Below are 17,756 nucleotides of genomic sequence, written 5' to 3'. Positions count from 1 at the left end.
TAGGTATGAAGGGCTATTCTTGTCATACCCAACAAATATTCCCTTCTCACAACGTGAATCTAGCTTCTTTCTGTCGTGTTTGTATGCATAGCACATGGATCCAAAAACTCTCATCTTTGAAAGGTCCGGTTTTCTTCCTGTCAACATGTAGTATAGAGTCTGCTTTACTCTGTTATTAATGCATCTGTTGCGAATTACTGCAGCAGTCATCACAGCGTAAGTCCATAACTCTTTTGGTAATTTACTCTCAATGAGCATGCATCTGGCCATTTCAAACAATGTTCGCCAACTTCTTTCAGCGGTACCGTTTTGGTGGGGTGAATACGGTGCAGAGGTCTCATGTTTAATGCGATTTTTGCTTAGCAATGACCGAAAATTTGTTGCTGTGAATTCAGTGCCATTATCTGACCTAATTCACTTTACAGTACCATAAGGAGCAGTGTCTGCTAGGAATTTTTCCGTAGCCTTTACAGTGTCACTTTTCGCTTTCAGGAAGTAAACAAATATTGTGCCTGAGAAATCATCAACAAATACAAGTGCATACCTGTGACCGTCTTTAGCCTCTGGTTGAATAGGACCAGCCAAATCTGTGTGCACAAGTTCAAGTGGGACTTTGGCACGTGCATTGGGTTCTCTGTTCCTGCTTTGCGCAAATTTGCCTTGTGTGCAGATTTCACAGTGCAGTTTGGACTTGTCAATCTTTCCTTTGATTTCCATTCCTTCCACAATATCTGGCAACTTGGAAACATCATCATAGTTGCAGTGGCCGAGGATTTCGTGCCAAGTTTGAATGTCGTAACAGCCGTTACAATAATCTCCTCCCTTATCTATAGTGTTTAGATAGTACAGTCTATTATACTCTTTTATTTCAAATCTCGTGCCATCCTTGTGGATGAGCTCGTCATGTCCTTGTCGAAAACGAACAGAAGCCCCGTTGGCAGTCGCTGCTTTAACAGAGAATATGTCTTGTGGATATGAAGGAATGTACAGTGCTTTCTTTAGCGTTGTACTCACTTGCTTTCCTTCACTGTCAATCAAACATATCTCCGCGTCACCTCTCTTCAGCGAAACGCCACTCGCTCTTGTCCCGTCCGCAAGCTCAATGAAATGTTTGCCCGTTTGGAAAGTCTCGTCACATTTCTTAAACTTTCCGATGTCGGTAATTATGTGTGATGTTGCTCCCGTGTCAACCATTAGCCCTTTATGTTTCAGCCCGTCTAGTTGATAATCACACGTTTTGAAGACAAATGCATGTTTATCTGCGTCCTCTTCATGTGTCGCTTGTTTTACGTCGTCCCTTCTTTTGCGTCTGCAAGATGCATCTTTATGTGTTGAGCTTTTGCAATAGCTACACCACTGTTTTTGACTTTTACGACGTTCATTTGGACATCTCCAGGCTTTATGTCCTTTTTGACCGCAATTATAACATGTAATATTATAAGGGTCTGCGTTTTTCTCTCTCCCTCCTCTTCTCTCAGAAGCTGCACCACTCGCTTTCATAACGTTGTCGTCATTTGACCTAGCATAGTTTTCAGTGTTTTCAAAACTTCTGAGCTTTGTCTTAAATTCTGCAAAAGTCATAGTTTCATCACTCTGTGTTACATGAACTGCGAATGGTTTAAACGATTCTGGCAAACCTTTAAGAATCATTGCAATCAACAGTCCGTCACTGAGCGTCTCCTCAGCATTCCTCAGAGCGGTAATGGCTGTTTCTGCCCGAATAATGTAATCCGTAATACTTTCCTTTGCAGTTTTCTGAAGGGATGTTAATTCTGCGTACAGGTTAATAATTCGCGGCTTCCCTTTTCCTGCATAGTAGCCCCTCAGTGTTTGCAGTGCCTTTCTTCCGTCATCTGCGGCTTCTCGCATTATAAGGGAAAGACTTTTATCATCCAAAAACTGGATCAATTCCGCGTAGGCTTCTTCATTTTTATCAGTGTCGTCAATCTCATCTTCGTCCGCGCTGTCTCTATCGCTCGGTGTGGGGACTTTCAATATGGTCTCTTTCAGTCCCAGCAAACGCAGGTGCCCCAAAAACTTTGTCTCCCAAAGTTCGTAATTCTTTTCGTCTCCGTCGAAACACAGTCTACTCAGTCTATTACCTACTTCTCTTCTGGGCCCATAACCTGTTGGCGCAGCCATCTCTGCGTTTGAGAAGTGGTAAATAGATTATACTTAACGGAGGTAACAAAGTACACGCTCACACCATCGGTTTGCTTAAACCGGAAGGGAAGAACATTTTATTTACATACGTGCTTCATCAGAACACATCACGCACAACAAAGGTCATGTGATCGATACTTCACCAACATGAGAGCACACTGAATAGAATCTCCAACAAGTACAATAAACTGCGATGAAGGGAGGTTTTGGGATATTTCATGGGTTTACTGTGACCTTCTCTGGTTGCTTGGTAGCTGTAGATAGGAAAACAGTTTCTCTTGGAGGCACCACAAACCAAAGATCCTGAAATTATGTTTCAGAAAGTAAAGAATACCTGTAATAGGCACAAATAACTAAATAAAACATAAAGTGAGATGATTGAAAAGTGAAACGTAGTACATACATGTTAAGCTCAGAAATTAGTTTAAAATAATGTGTCTGACAATTTTAAAATTCCTGCCAACCAAAAACACGCTTTGTGCCTGAGGCTCTTTCACTCCATCATCGAATGTCTTTAGTCACTGTTGTGTCGCTGTCTTTCAAAATCTTCCACCACCTGAACGCCGTTGCCCTGCCCATTGCCTCTGTTCCATATGTTTCACTCAGAATTCATCACAAAACTAATTACTAACAATGAGGAGCGACAACTCAAAGATTAAACAGAAACTGATCCTAATATTGCTGTTGAGTCTCAAGGCCTTGACGCCGACTCCTCCAATGTTTCAATGAGCCTTCATAACTCTCTCTCAGCTGTCCCTGTTAAACCACGACCTTCAAATGAGCTAAAAATTAATTTGATCTGATTTAACTTGCAATGCAAATGCAATATGCAAAAAAGATGGATATTGCTTTTGCATTGCAAGTTAAAATAGATGAATGCCCCATGGCTTTTCAGTAATTATTTTGAATAGACTGAGTCCTCAATTGGGACTGGAAGTCTTTTCATAACTCAATTTGTTTGTAGCTCCAAAGCCATTTCTACTACTCAGCTGCAGTCAGCAGAAGCTGAATAATACAGACATCCATCCATCCAATTTCAAGAACCACTTGTCCTGAGCAGGCTGAACTGGTATCTATCCCGGAAGCACTGGGCGTAAGGCTAAGGTCGCTACACCGTGGACGGGACACCAGTCCATCGCAGGGCACATAATTTTGAAATCCCTCCACTTTACAAATAAGGTTATACATAAACTTCAGACACAGCTATATGAAACACTCTGTAACACTTCAATTTATCCATAGTCAATAACTGCTTGTCCAGTGTAGGGTCGCACTGGACGGCTAACACCTGGAAACAAAACATGACTTCGAGTTTCAATAAAGCTTAAACTTGTTTAAAGCTACAGAAAGTAAAAAAAAAAAAAATGCATAATCACCACAATCCCCAATAAAATGCTGCTGGCAAATTAATCCCATCAACATGTTCAACATTCATCAGATTCAGGCCACTTTCAGCTTAATCTATCATCTACGCAAACAATGAAAGCCTAGATGTCTCTAGATTTATTGATGGGTAGTGTTCTGTAAAAATCTCACGTATAGCTATATTAAAAGACAATTTAATGCCAACATTTAACATTTTCCGAACCGCGTTAAAATTAAAACTAACTTAAAGCAGGCAGAGGGCAACATGGTGGCTTTGCAGGTAGTGCTGCTACCTCATAGCCCATATGCTGTGTTGGTTCAGATCTGGCTCAGTCTGTGCAGAGTTTGCATGTTCTCCACGTGTTTCCTCCAAAAGACCAAAGACCTGTATTTCACGGCAAACATTGACTCTAAATTGCCTGTAGCCCGTGACTTTGTGTGCGGCTACCCTGCGATGGACTGGTGTCCAAACAGGGCGTACCCCGATTATCCTATTGCCCTGTCCTTCCGGGATAGGCTCCGGACCCCTTTCAAGCTCATTTATCATCTGCAAAATCAATCAAAAAGCCGTAACTTGAACCGCTTCAGCCATAAAATGGGAAAACTGCACGTCTTATTTCCGTACAGCTCATAAAAAGTATGAAACCTGATTAGGACAATTATATACAGAAGAGTTGAGGATGCGTCTGCTGTAAAAGTTCTCAATGTTTGCTGGAAGATTCTAGATTTACAATGATGGTCTGATCTGTAATACCAAGGAGGACTGTACTTCTGTAGGTTCGGATATCATGACATCAACTTACATGTTATACAAAATAAAAATCTAGCCAAATACTCAAGGTTCTGAGTTGCTTTGTATGCCAAAAATTTTGTGAAACTCCTCTTCAAATAAGCTCCTGAGTTTGGCGCCCATTTTTCCAAAGTCATTGTCCTGAGGAAAAAAACGTATTAAAATATAGACTTATACACAGCACAGAGAAATCTGCAGTGCGATCCAGCATTAATACATATTTTCTTTCCTTGGAAGCAGCAGGCAATGTTGCTTTAAACCAGGGTAGTGAGTTACTTTGTTCCTAAAAACTAGTGCAAAGGCATTTTAATCTTCAGAATCTCCTTACTCCACATTTCAGTGCTTACGTTTATGCATTGTGAACTTCATTTAATGCCAGAACGGACAACATCTTAAAAAGAGATTTCCTGAGTTTCTCACCCTGTTGAACTTGGCACAGTTGTCAAAGGTCAGCAGGATGTCAGAGTAAAACTGGGATACTGTACTGTAGCGCTTCTGCTCCAAATTTTCAGCAACCTTGTCCAGCCACATAGGGTGCTTAATGAAGCTGGAGTAACCCGTCACCTGGCATAAAGACACCGGGTTGGAGGCACAGAAACAGCAACGCCCACGTCGGACACCTGGTAGTGCAGTGGTTAAAGCTGCTGCCTTTGGACCCGAAAGGTTGTAGGTTTGAATCCCACCTCCAGCTGTAGCACCCTTGAGCAAAGTACTTACCCTTACTTGTGCCAGTAAAAAAAATTACCCAGCTGTTTAAATGGGTAAATAATTAAGTAGCTTCACATTGTACATTGCTTGGGGGAAAAGTGTCAGCTCAATGAATCAATGTAAATGTTCCCACAGAGACCAATGACAGATAAATTAACTGACTCACTGTATGGCAGGGGTTGGGTGCGAACACATGCTGTATGTCTGCCTTGTACAGGCACAGCAGGAGATACTGGCAGTGCTGTCAAGTGACAAAGCAGAAATAAAAGAAAACAGGAATCACCGCTCATCTGAAAAAGCAATCTGCACGAACGCCACTCGTGAAGGGCGATGGACCGTGGGCTTTACCAGGATAAAGTCCGAGACGAGACTTTGCAGAGCTGCCTGAAAGGTCATTTGGCTCGGGTATCGCCACTGCTGGCTCTGCTTCAGCACACAGTATGTACACATCCACTTCTCCCTGCATGTAGAGCGGATGTGGAAAGAGTCAAACACAAAAGCACTGGGGCTAAGACATGCCTCCCTGGCTCAGTAGTGAATGACAGTGATAATGAACATATCCATTGAAGACATAGAGGCAGTTTCTCTCCAAGTATATCATAATAAAATGGGTAAACAGAAGAGTTCAAATGACAAGTTTACAATCTGTAAACTCATGACAAGTGCAGTGTTTTGCAAACGTGCCAAGAATAGAGATATATTTCGTGGTACACAGCCACACTCACCCCAGAATGTCCTTATCTACAGCGGGCAGGTGACACAGATAGTGGAATGAACGGGGACAATGGTCACAGCAGAGAAGGTCGCCTTCCTTGCAGCATATAAAGCATTCATCGTCATTCTCCTGCTCCTTCTGTGGGTCACAAGGGACAGGAAACACACACACACACACACACACACACACACATTTTCAGAACCACTTGTCCCTCACGGGGTCACGGGAAACCGGAGCCCACCCGGCAACACAGGGCGTAAGGCCGGAGGGGGAGGGGACACACCCAGGACGGGACGCCAGTCCGTCGCAAGGCACCCCAAGCGGGACTCGAACCCCAGACCCACCAAAGAGCAGGACTGCGGTCCAACCCACTGCGCCACCGCATCCCCTGGGACAGGAAACAGTGACGGCATTAAATCAATTAGATTTAAAAGGTGGCGACACGATGGCGCAGCGTTTCAAATCCAGCGCAGTCTGCATGGAGTTTGCATGTTCTCCCCGTGTTTGCCTAGAGGTGCTCTGGTTTCCTCCCACAGTCCAAAGACACGCAGATCAAGTGAACTGCCACTCTAAACTGCACTTATTTTGTGAATGAGTGAGCATGTGTGCGGCCACCCTGCAACGGACAGGCCTCCCGTCAAGGGTGTACCCCTTGAGCCTTGCACCAGGTGATTCCGGGATAGGTTACAGACCACTGGCACCCTCACCAGGACAAGTGTTTATGCAAAGTGAGTATGAGAGAGATTTAAAAGTTACCTTACAAGGTTTGCTCAGATGAGATCTAACGGCAAAAATGTTTGCAGTTACAATTTTTCTCCCACAGGCTTTATATATTTTCCAACGATGCAAAGTTGAAGGGGTCAGCAGTCGTTCCAGTAATAAAATTCAGCTATCGTCAACGTTAACGTAATTCATGTGAGAAGTGACTCTCGCTTTTATTCGTTTCTTATGGGGTCAGTGCTGTGACCGGCTCAGCGGGACGTGACAGCGCGGGGGAGCAGCTCACCAAACGATCCTGCTGACGGCTACAGCAGTCACTCTTGCAAAGGAGGGAGTGGACTTGCAGGATCCTCTTCTGCAGCCCACAAAGAAAGAAAGAAACACAAATTACATTTTGTTTCGTGGCCCATCTGACGTCTTTCTCGCACGACACCCATCCGTCGTCTACCTTTATAAGAAAGCTGAGAGGTGTGCCGTGGCAATGAATGCTCTTCATCCAGTGGGGGCTGCTCAGTGTTGGGTCCTCCTTCGTAAAATCTTCAGGCGTGAGCCACTTATCCTCTGTTCGAATGCACTTTCCACAAATGCCTATGAACACAAGCGATTGATACGGCAGTGCTCCGTTCAACAGCGCGTTTCTCTAGAACGTGATCTCAGAGCCCGTACGTTTTTAAACGTCTCGGTACTTTTCGCTTAGATGCTCAAGAAGACTGAGCAGCACCTTTAGCTACCTTCACATTTACCTGATGCTTTTCTCCAAAGTAACTTGCTACATACAACTGTTTACCCATTTATACACACACACACACACACACACACACACACACACACACACAACATCTGAACGGCTTGTCCCATACGGGGTCGCAGGGAGCCAGAGCCTACCTGGCAACACAGGGCGTAGGGCTGGAGGGAGAGGGGACACACCCAGGACGGGACGCCAGTCCATTGCAAGGCACCCCAAGTGGGACTCGAACCCCAGACCCTCCAGAGAACAGGACCCGGTCCAACCCACTGCACCACCACACCCCCCGTCCCATTTATACAGCAGGCTGATTTTACCAGAACAAGTTAAGGTAAATCCTTTGCTCAAGGCTACTATCTGGAGGTGAGACTGGATCCTGTAACCCAGGGATCCAAACACAGCAATTCTAACCACTATGCTACCAGCTGCCCCTGCTAAACGCATAGTACTCGGAAATGAAATGCTGTTATAGATATGCTTTTAGAGCAGCAGAAAATGATTTATGACTGATGGTTAATGGCTCGTGAGAGAGCGTGGTACATATCCAGACCCCGCACACGCTCACCTGACGCAAAGCGGTATTTATACAGAGTCCCCTCGGCAGACCCGCAAGTGACGGAGAGACAGTCTCCTTGGAAAACGGACATATCCGTCTCATCGTGGCTTTCTGCACCACTGCTCTCCCGTGCATCTGTATCACTGGTCTCCCCCGTGTTCTCCTGCACAGCTTGCTGATGTCCTTCCTCTTCTTCCTCTTCCAATTCTGAGTCTGACACTGGAAGGCAGCATATATGTCACATTTTTTTCGAAGAATAAAAAACATCACAGGTGGAGAGCAAGTCTGGGGTTATCTACTGCGACAGCTTTCATTCTCATGACAAAGAAGGCAGTTGGGGCTGAGAGGTACCCCTCCTTCCAGACCTGAGGTGGAGCCTTCTGACTGGCTGAAGGGGAAGTGGAGTCTCCTCCCCTGGAACAAAAATCAAATATCAGCATTTGAACCACTCAAGTGGAATGACAGACTTCGCTCACATTCGCCTTGACACAATTCAGAGAGCACGAACAGGTGACGCGGGATCGCTTCAACCGCGGCGGACATCTAGAACAGGCCGGGAACGCAGCACGATGGCACAGATGGGACAGGAGGGTAAAGCCTTTGAGAGAGGATCTTTATTTGAACATGGGGACGTGACACGGCTAAAAACCAGTCAACGTGCGAAAGGTCTCCTACCTGGTGACTCTGGCTGCTCTGTCTTCGTCGTCGTTTGTAGTTTGCACATTTCAAATGACCTCCCTGAGATGAAAGTGTGAGAGAGGAGAGCGGCAGCTTGAAGTGCTGTGCCATCTCGTACAGCAAACACACCATCCCTGCTGCATTTGTGTTACTCTCTAAATTAACCGATTGTGATCTAACAGCCTTACAGTTATACCGTATTTCGATTTTGCTAAAGGTGGCTTATTATGTCAGGACTGTTATACGTTGATTTTTTTCCCCAACTCCTCTAGTACTTAAAACACAGCAAACGCAATAAACAACCAAAATCAGAGCACCTCCTACACGTCAGGATCAATACGGCTACATTAAGTTTACAACCCTACAGAAAACCATGTAACAAATGCTAAACTCTACTCTCGCATTAAAATGAGATATAGTACTGGGAAAAAGTTTTAGGCATTTGGGGGAAAAAAGCTGTAAAGTGAGGATGATTCCAAAAATAATGCTCTTAATTAATAAACTTCCGACAAAGCTTAAAAACCGTCCATCGTCGACACCCACTTGGCGCAGCAGGCTTGGCTGGGTCCCACTTTCTGATGGGTGTGGGGTTCGAGCCTTGCTTGGGGTGCCTTGCGATGGACTGGCGTCCCATCCAGGGTGGGTCCCCTCCCCCTCCAACCTTGGGACAAGCGGTTTCAGACAGTGTGTCTGTACTTTCTTTAACAACATACAAAACCCTTACTGTAATACTGTAACTTTTTGCAAAAGAAATGCTTGGAAATCTACGTAAAATATGCGCTTTCCCATTGGCACTAACGCAGAAAACATTAAATAACCGTCTAGAACAAATACTTTGTGAAACATCTAAGTGCTCAAGACTTTTGCACAGTACTGTACCTTCTCTGAAAGGTAAAGCTGAACAACTCTCAGTGTCCTTCAACGGATTATAACACACAGTCTGAAACCACTCATCCCAAGTTGGGTCACGGCAAAGCGGAGCCTAACCCGGCAACACAGGGCACAAGGCTGGAGGGGGAGGGGACACACCCAGGACGGGACACCAATCCATCGCAAGGTACCACAAGCAGGACTCGAACCCCAGACCCACCAGAGAGCAGGCACAGGCCAAACCCACTGCACCACCACAACCCCCAAACACAGGCTCTAAAACATTAAATCTATAATCCCACTATAAAAGCTTCTCATTACCTGCAGTCCAAAATCCGTCCATATCTCAACCCTACATTTCATAAAATCGGTCTGCTCCACTATCATTAACTTTAAGAAGCAAACAAAAAAACCACACAAAACTCTAAAATACTACTGAACATCAACAATTTAAAATCCTGTTAAAACAAATTTAAAATCCAGAGTTGGCGCCCGAGGTTTGGGTCGGCCGGGCACTCGGCCCCGACCACCGCCCAAATCACAATGCACCGGCCCCTTACGGTTTCTCCGGCAGGTGGTGAGCCCACCGAAGAGCGGCTCCACGTCATGGCTTCGGGCTGAGCCCGGCCAGGCCCCGTGGGCATAGACCTGGCCACCAGGCGCTCGCATGCGAGCCCCCCCCCCGAGGCCTGGCTCCAGGGTGGGGCCCCGGTGACCCCATACCGGGCGGGGTAAACGGACGCCTTGATTTTTCCTTCATAAGGGGTTTTTGAACCGCGCTTTGTCTCGTCTGTCATCCAGGACCTGTCTGCCATGGGAGACCCTACCAGGGGCATGTAGCCCCAGACAACATAGCTCCTGGACTCATTCAGGCACTCAAACCCCTCCACCACGATAAGGTGGCGGTTCACGGAGGAGTCTACCCCGGTGAATGAGAGGGTCGTCTCCCTACGCCTTCGAGTCGGGGAACGGTCTCTCACTGTCGTTTGTGCTTATGCGCCTAGCGGCAGTGTAGAGTACCCGGCCTTTTTAGAGTCCTTGGGGGGCGTGCTGGAAAGCGCTCCCACTGGGGACTCTGTCGTTCTACTGGGGGACTTTAACGCCCACGTGGGCAGCGACAGTGATACCTGGAGGGGCGTGATTGGGAGGAACGGCCTCCCTGATCTGAACCCGAGCGGTGAGTTGTTATTGGATTTCTGTGCTAGTCACGGTTTATCCATAACGAACACCATGTTCATGCATAAGAGTGTCCATCAGTGCACTTGGCACCAGGACACCCTAGGTCGGAGGTCAATGATCGACTTTGTAGTCGTTTCTTCTGACCTTCGGCCATATGTCTTGGACACTCGGGTGAAGAGAGGGGCTGAGCTGTCAACTGATCACCACCTGGTGGTGAGTTGGATTCGATGGCGGGGGAAAAAGCTGGACAGACCTGGCAGGCCCAAACGCATAGTGAGGGTCTGTTGGGAACGTTTGGCAGAGGCCCCTGTCAGAGAGGTCTTCAACTCCCACCTCCGACAGAGCTTCAACCAGGTCCCGAGGGAGGTGGGGGACATCGAGTCCGAATGGACTATGTTCCGCTCCTCCATTGTCGGTGCGGCGGTTCGGAGCTGCGGCCATAAGGTCTCCGGTGCCTGTCGCGGCGGCAATCCCCGAACACGGTGGTGGACACCGGAAGTAAGGGATGCCGTCAAGCTGAAGAAGGAGTTCTATCGGGCCTGGCTGGCTCATGGGACTCCTGAAGCAGCTGACAGGTACCGACGGGCCAAACGGAGCGCGGCTCTGGCAGTCGCCGCGGCAAAAACTCGGGCTTGGGAGGAGTTCGGTGAGGCCATGGAGGAAGACTTTCGGTCGGCCTCAAAGAGATTCTGGCAAACCGTCCGGCGACTCAGAGGGGGGAAGCGGTGTTCCACGAACACTGTTTACAGTGGAAGTGGTGCACTGCTGACCTCAGCTGAGGATGTTCTCGGGCGGTGGAAGGAGTACTTTGAGGATCTCCTCAATCCCTCCGACACGCCTTCCGTAGAGGAAGCTGAGGCTGGGGACTCGGAGGGGGACTCGTCCATTACCCTGGCTGAAGTTGCTGAGGTAGTCAAAAAACTCCTCGGTGGCAAGGCTCCGGGGGTGGATGAGATCCGCCCCGAGTTTCTCAAGTCTCTGGATGTTGTGGGGCTGTCTTGGCTGACACGCCTCTGCAGCATCGCGTGGAGTTCGGGAACGGTGCCTCTGGACTGGCAGACCGGGGTGGTGGTCCCTCTTTTTAAGAAGGGGGACCGGAGATTGTGTTCCAACTACAGGGGGATCACACTCCTTAGCCTCCCTGGGAAAGTCTATGCCAGGGTACTGGAAAGGAGAATCCGACCGATAGTCGAACCTCGGATTCAGGAGGAGCAATGCGGTTTTCGCCCTGGCCGTGGAACACTGGACCAGCTCTATACCCTCACTAGGGTGCTGGAGGGTTCGTGGGAGTTTGCCCAACCAGTCCATATGTGTTTTGTGGACCTGGAGAAGGCATTCGACCGTGTCCCTCGTGGCATCCTGTGGGGGGTACTTCGGGATTATGGGGTTCGGGGCTCGTTGCTACGGGCTGTTCGTTCCCTGTATGACCGGAGTAGGAGCTTGGTTCGCATTGCCGGCAGTAAGTCAGACCTGTTCCCGGTGCATGTTGGACTCCGCCAGGGCTGCCCTTTGTCACCGATTCTGTTCATTATCTTTATGGACAGAATTTCTAGGCGCAGTCAGGGAACGGAGGGTGTCTGTTTTGGTGGCCGCGAGATCTCGTCTCTGCTTTTTGCGGACGATGTGGTCCTGTTGGCTTCATCAAGTCAAGACTTGCAGCGTGCACTGGGGAGGTTTGCAGCCGAGTGCGAAGCGGCGGGGATGAGAATCAGCACCTCCAAATCCGAGGCCATGGTTCTCAGTCGGAAAAAGGTGGATTGCTCCCTCCGGGTTAGGGGGGAGTTGCTCCCTCAAGTGGAGGAGTTTAAGTATCTTGGGGTCTTGTTCACGAGTGAGGGAAAAATGGAGCGGCAGGTTGACAGGCGGATCGGTGCGGCGTCCGCAGTAATGCGGTCATTGTACCGGTCTGTTGTGGTGAAGAGGGAGCTGAGTCGTAAGGCGAAGCTCGCAATTTACCGGTCGATCTACGTTCCTACCCTCACCTATGGTCATGAACTCTGGATCATGACCGAAAGAATGAGATCGCGGATACAAGCGGCAGAAATGAGTTTCCTCTGCAGAGTGGCTGGGCGCACCCTTAGGGATAGGGTGAGGAGCTCAGTCACCCGGGAGGAGCTCGGAGTAGAGCCGCTGCTCCTCTGCATCGAGAGGAGCCAGTTGAGGTGGCTCGGGCATCTGTTCCGGATGCCTCCTGGACGCCTCCCTGGGGAGGTGCTCCGGGCTTGTCCCACTGGGAGGAGGCCTCGGGGCAGACCCAGGACACGTTGGAGAGACTATGTCTCCCGGCTGGCCTGGGAACGCCTTGGGGTTCCCCCAGAGGAACTGGAGGAGGTGTGCGGGGAGAGGGAAGTCTAGAGTACTCTGCTCGGACTGCTGCCCCCGCGACCCGGCCCCGGATAAAAGCGGAGGAAGATGGATGGATGGATGGATAAATTTAAAATCAACAACCGAACCAAGCCAAATCAAACCAAACAACACTCTCCCTGCTCCATGGCTCCCAAGCGGGACCCCCCCCCCCCCCGATCCTGACGACCTGAACTAAGGAGGGGACCCCATGTCTGGTCATCATAGAGCATCTACACTATGAACAATTTAAATTCACCTAAACACATCTTTGGTTCATGAGTAGAAATTCACACAAACACAGGGAGAACATACAAAGGCCATTCAAACCCAAAACTCTTTAGCACCGTGAGGATCCAGCACTACCTGCTGCCCCACCATGAGCTGTTAGTTACACACAGTGCAAGTTCACTGTCTGAGCAAAGGAAAACGGGAAGGCCAATGGGATCTGAACAAACCTAAGCCTTGCTGTGTTGTCGGACGTTGTGCACTGATGGTCCTCCCCCTCCCCCCGAGCCACCTACTTCACCTGGATCAGTGTGTGCAGAGTGGTGTTCCTACAGCGGATGCTTGTCTTCCAGTTCTTGCAGCTTTTCTTCCCTCCAAGCACTTCAAATTCGTTTGGGTTCAACCAGCGTTGCTCAGTCAGGATGCACTTCTCTCCTAGGACAGCCAAAACAGACAAAAAAAAAACACCACATTCAGCCTTAACCTCCAATGAAACCAAAGAACTATTCATATTAATAATAATAATCCATGCTCTTATCTACTACACTACTGGAAAAAAAAACAGTGTAACGTATGGACTCCTCCAGCGGTATTCTATCTGTTGGACCCTAGGAAACAATACCATCTCCACAATCTGCACCGTTTCCCTCCTCACCTTTAGCCAGCTTGTCTCGATAGAGAGTTCCAGTCTTGTCACCGCAGACAACGGGCAGCTGAGTCTTGTATATTGGCCAGTTCCAGAAGTTCTCGTCTTCACCCCTCGTTAAGGAAGGCCCTGTGGATTTATAGCAGATGCATGTTGGCACGTCCGTTCCAACAATGCATCCCTGTGCCCACACTAACCTAATTACACATGTCTGTAGCATGAATGACACTAAAGCAACTTTATGCTTCAAGACCCCAGACTACATACAGATGCTCCTCTACTTTCGATGGTTCGACTTACGATTTTTTCAAAGTTACGATGGTACGATAAGCGACATGCATTCGGTAGAATCCATACTTCGAATTTTGATCCGTTACCATGCTTGCGATATGTGGTAAGATACTCTCTCCCGACGCCGGGCGATGACAGCGAGCCGCAGCATCAACTCAACCACGCTCGCGATCTCTGTAGCGATCATGTCAACGAGTGTAAATGAGCGCAAGCGTAAACAACCGATACTGTGTTGAAAGTGTTTTTTATTTTGTGTTTCGCATTCCACCATGTCTGCTGAATGCCCATGTGTGTCTCCTGCCCAAATTTTCCCAGCTGTAGGCTATGGTACGTGTTCTCAGCACGGTTGGGCTATGATATTAGGTAGATGGAGTACTGTATTCTTTTTCAACTCACGATTTTTCCACTTCCGATGGGTTTATCGCAACGTAACCCCATCATTATTCAAGGAGCATCTGTACTTACACACTGTTCTGGGTTGCCACCTTGCACACTCTTAGCATGAGATTTATTCCTTGTTCCTCTATCTCATTCTCTGAAACCCGCAAAACATCATTCTCTGTATTATACAGTATGGCTTCTCACATCTGCAATTTTAGCAGTGTCCAAATATGAATATTGATTCGTGGACCAAAATCAAGAACACGGCATTATTTACTCACCAAATGCCGTTATCTAGAGAAAAGTACATAGCGAAGGGAACGACTGAGACTGCTGTGAAATTGTGGTATCGGGCTACACAGTACAGCACAGTTTTATACATCTCCATTATAATGACTGTGGCCCAAGGAGTTATTTGTGATACAGTGTTCCTGGTCCATGTATCACACGTCTATGCCTGCACACTCGAAAGTGGGGTCTCACGATAAGTAGGCTTTGAGAGTCTCCTCTTCTTGGTGGGCGTGGCCTGCGATGAGCAGCTTGGCTGTTCCTCCTCATCACCAGATTCTCCATTCTGCTTCCTCTTCTTTGCTGCCTCCTTCTCCTTCCCTTTCTCTCCCTTCTTTTTTTCCACCTTTGCCTTCTTCACTTTCTTTGAAGACACCTCGGGGTCCTCTGGTGTTGTTTCTTTCTCTGGAAGTTTCTCAGGAAAAGAGAAAGACCCTATATTTGACAGGCAAGAGGCAATACTGAATACACCGGTGAAAGCCAAGTTATCAAACACAACTCCATTGATATCAAGCCTCTTAACTAGTTTGTTAAAACGATTTTCCATATAAGTAATAAAAGTTGAATAGAAATTTCTTTGTAACGTTCCGATAATGACTGGAAGCGACAGTAATAATGATATTACTGGAACAGGCAGTAATGCAATAATAATACTTCAGCAACAATAATCTAATAATAATAACAGGATACCAGTTGTGAAAAAAAAAATAGCCTGTAATTGCATAGCGCCTCTTGAGTCACTAAAACAATCCCTCAATTTTAGGGGAGTTTGGACTACACCGCGGTCGTCTTCCATCAAAGGCGACATATGGTTGCAACTTTGTGTTTTTTATTATTTATAACATATTTATTGAAGCATTCTGGAGTCAGTGGATTTAGAGGGCAGTTGTACAACTGCTGTTGTACCTGTGATAAAGGTACTTACCCTACATTTATACAGTAAGAATACCCTACTGTATAAATGGGTAAACCAGTGTAAAGTAGACCATCTAGCAATGTAAGCTGAATTGGGAGAAGGTGTCATCTGAACAAAGGTCAGGAAACAAACATCTAAACAAAGGTTTTTCATTATCCACTTGAAGAGCACCATCCTCCCCAAGGCCCATAGTCCACTGACCGTCTAGAAGGCTCTTCCGGAGGAGCCGCAGGACATGGTACTGCTGGAGGATGTGGTCTTTGAACACACACTTCCAGAAGAGATTCACGCGCTCGGGTCGCTTTATCTCGAACCAGCTAAGCATCTCATACATCCTCATCTCCCGGTTGTGTTTTGTCTTCGACCTCATCACCGTCTGCCTCCAGGGGGAGAGCGGCACGAAGCCAGGTCAATAACACAGCATTTTTGCAATTGCAAAGCAAGAGCCAGCAGGTCGTGCAGCATTTAGGGCTTTAGACTGGTAATCTCAAGGGTGTAGGTTTGAATCCCACTCCACTGCTGTAGCACCATTGCCGAAAGTTGGTACTTAACCGAAACTGAAACATCAAGAAGACCCCGTTGTACAGATGGGTGACTATACAGTACACAGCATGAAAAGAAAGGTGAGGGACGCACCTTGTACTTGTCCTCGGGGATGAGGTCGTGGTCCCGGAGCTGGTTGAGGAAGGTGTGCGGCTGCTCTATGCACGACATCTCCGTCTTCTTACAGTGGAAAATCTGCAGCAGCTGCTCGTCAGTCAGAAAGTCCAGCGGGTCCATGATCGTGTCAGACTCAGAAGCAGAGCTCGAGTTTCCGCTGAACCGCCTGGTCGAGCGGCCTAAATGTTCAGAAACACGGTAGAGGAGGCGCGGTTCGGCGGCCTGGCAACCTGAGCAGAACGAGGAGGCGGCGGGTTTCCAGCGGATCCACATGCGACGCGTTACCTCGCTGGTGGGACACGCTCCGCGACGGCGATCCGCTAACTTACACGGCGAAAAGACAAATCTCCCGCCACCTCAACAACAACAACAACAAAAAAATCTTGCTTCAAAAACAGGCGCGCGAACGGATTTACTTTCTCAGTTTCTGTTTTTTTCAAATTCCTGCTGGTTGGCGATGACGTAAGAAAACCGAAAGTGAAACCGCTGTGCGGCGGGATCACATGGCGCGCGCGGGCGGGTGGCCGTTGACAGCATTTTATTTCATTTCATTTCATTTTACTTCGTTCCAAAAATTAAAGAAATTTAATTGTTTCAATAAACACAGGGTCTACGTGTAGCCTTCTCAATGTTGTGCCCTGTGTCGGGCAGGGGCTCCAGACTGCTGCGATCCTCACTTGGAGGAGCGATTGACTGCAGTCAGTGAATGACTGAATGAGTGTTTCAATGAACAGAATGGGTCGGCTGTCATCGTTGGCTTTTATTTGGTTTATTCGCTTGTACAAGCAACGTACCGTGGTAGATTTGCATTTTATGTAATTTATCCACTTATACTACAGGATATTCTTATGTTGGGGTGGCACAGCCGGTAGTGCTGCTGTCTCTCATGGCGCCTGGGTGGTGTGAGAGGACATGGGTTTGATTCCCCTCTCAGTCTGTGCGGAGCTTGCATGTTCTCCCCGTGTCTGCATGGGTTTCCTCCCACAGTCCAAAGATGTGCTGTTCAGATTCCCCATAGTGTGTGAGTGACAGAGAGAGTGTGTGTGTTCCACTGATGTATGGATGAGTGACCCCATTGTAAGTAGTGTATCTAGCAGTGTAAGTCACCATGGTGAATAAGGTGTGTGAGCTAGTAACACTATGTGGTATCCATTGTAAGTTGCTTTGGAGAAAAGCATCTGCTAAGTGAATAAATGTAAGTAGTGTATCTAGCAGTGTAAGTCACCTTGGTGAATAAGGTGTGTGGGCTGATAACACTACATAGAGTTCTTGGGAAGTTGCTTTAGAGAAACACACACACATTGTCTGAAACTGCTTATCCCACATGGGGTTGTGGGGAACTGGAGCCTAACACAGGGTGTGAGGGGGAGGGGACACATCCAGGATGGGACATCACTCTGTCGTAAAGCACCCCAAGCAGGACTCAAACCCCAGACCCACCGGAGAGCAGAACCTGGTCTAACCCAGATGCCGCTGCACCCCCCTGCTTTAGAGAAAAGTGTCTGCTAAATAAA

The 17,756-nt window shown here is 47.7% G+C and overlaps 1 protein-coding gene across 2 annotated transcripts; it reads right to left on the bottom strand.

The window, feature by feature from the left end:
• Nucleotides 1-2,301: 2,301 nt before the first annotated feature.
• sp100.1 (SP110 nuclear antigen, tandem duplicate 1) lies at nt 2,302-16,698 on the bottom strand. 2 transcript variants are annotated; one of them, XM_018742949.2, is made up of 15 exons: nt 16,219-16,698; nt 15,784-15,958; nt 14,862-15,101; nt 13,716-13,835; nt 13,362-13,495; nt 8,438-8,500; nt 8,128-8,176; nt 7,772-7,981; nt 6,910-7,049; nt 6,748-6,816; nt 5,752-5,879; nt 5,375-5,486; nt 5,193-5,267; nt 4,739-4,882; nt 2,302-4,459 (listed from the first exon to the last, which is right to left on the bottom strand). In XM_018742949.2, the coding sequence occupies exons 1-15, from the start codon at nt 16,513-16,515 to the stop codon at nt 4,364-4,366; spliced, it is 2,052 nt and encodes a 683-aa protein (XP_018598465.1). In that variant the 5' UTR covers nt 16,516-16,698; the 3' UTR covers nt 2,302-4,363. The 2 variants fall into 2 exon arrangements, with proteins under 2 accessions (XP_018598465.1, XP_018598466.1); XM_018742950.1 differs by lacking the exons at nt 2,302-4,459; nt 5,193-5,267 and having other exon boundaries at nt 4,808-4,882; nt 5,310-5,486.
• Between the last annotated feature and the right edge of the window lie 1,058 nt (nt 16,699-17,756).

The sequence above is a fragment of the Scleropages formosus genome, chromosome 3, assembly GCF_900964775.1.
Source record: "Scleropages formosus chromosome 3, fSclFor1.1, whole genome shotgun sequence".
Classification (NCBI taxonomy): domain Eukaryota; kingdom Metazoa; phylum Chordata; class Actinopteri; order Osteoglossiformes; family Osteoglossidae; genus Scleropages; species Scleropages formosus.
This window is presented reverse-complemented; position numbering and strand designations above follow the sequence as displayed.

Bases quoted from the DNA above. Each gene is read 5' to 3' on its own strand.
- sp100.1 (XM_018742949.2), bottom strand. From the start codon at position 16,515: ATGTGGATCCGCTGGAAACCCGCCGCCTCCTCGTTCTGCTCAGGTTGC. The intron at 6,817-6,909 runs GTAGACGACGGA...TGTGGGCTGCAG, and splicing joins CTCTCAGCTTTCTTATAAAG to AAGAGGATCCTGCAAGTCCA. The intron at 5,880-6,747 runs GTGAGCTGCTCC...TGTGACCCACAG, and splicing joins GCCGTCAGCAGGATCGTTTG to AAGGAGCAGGAGAATGACGA.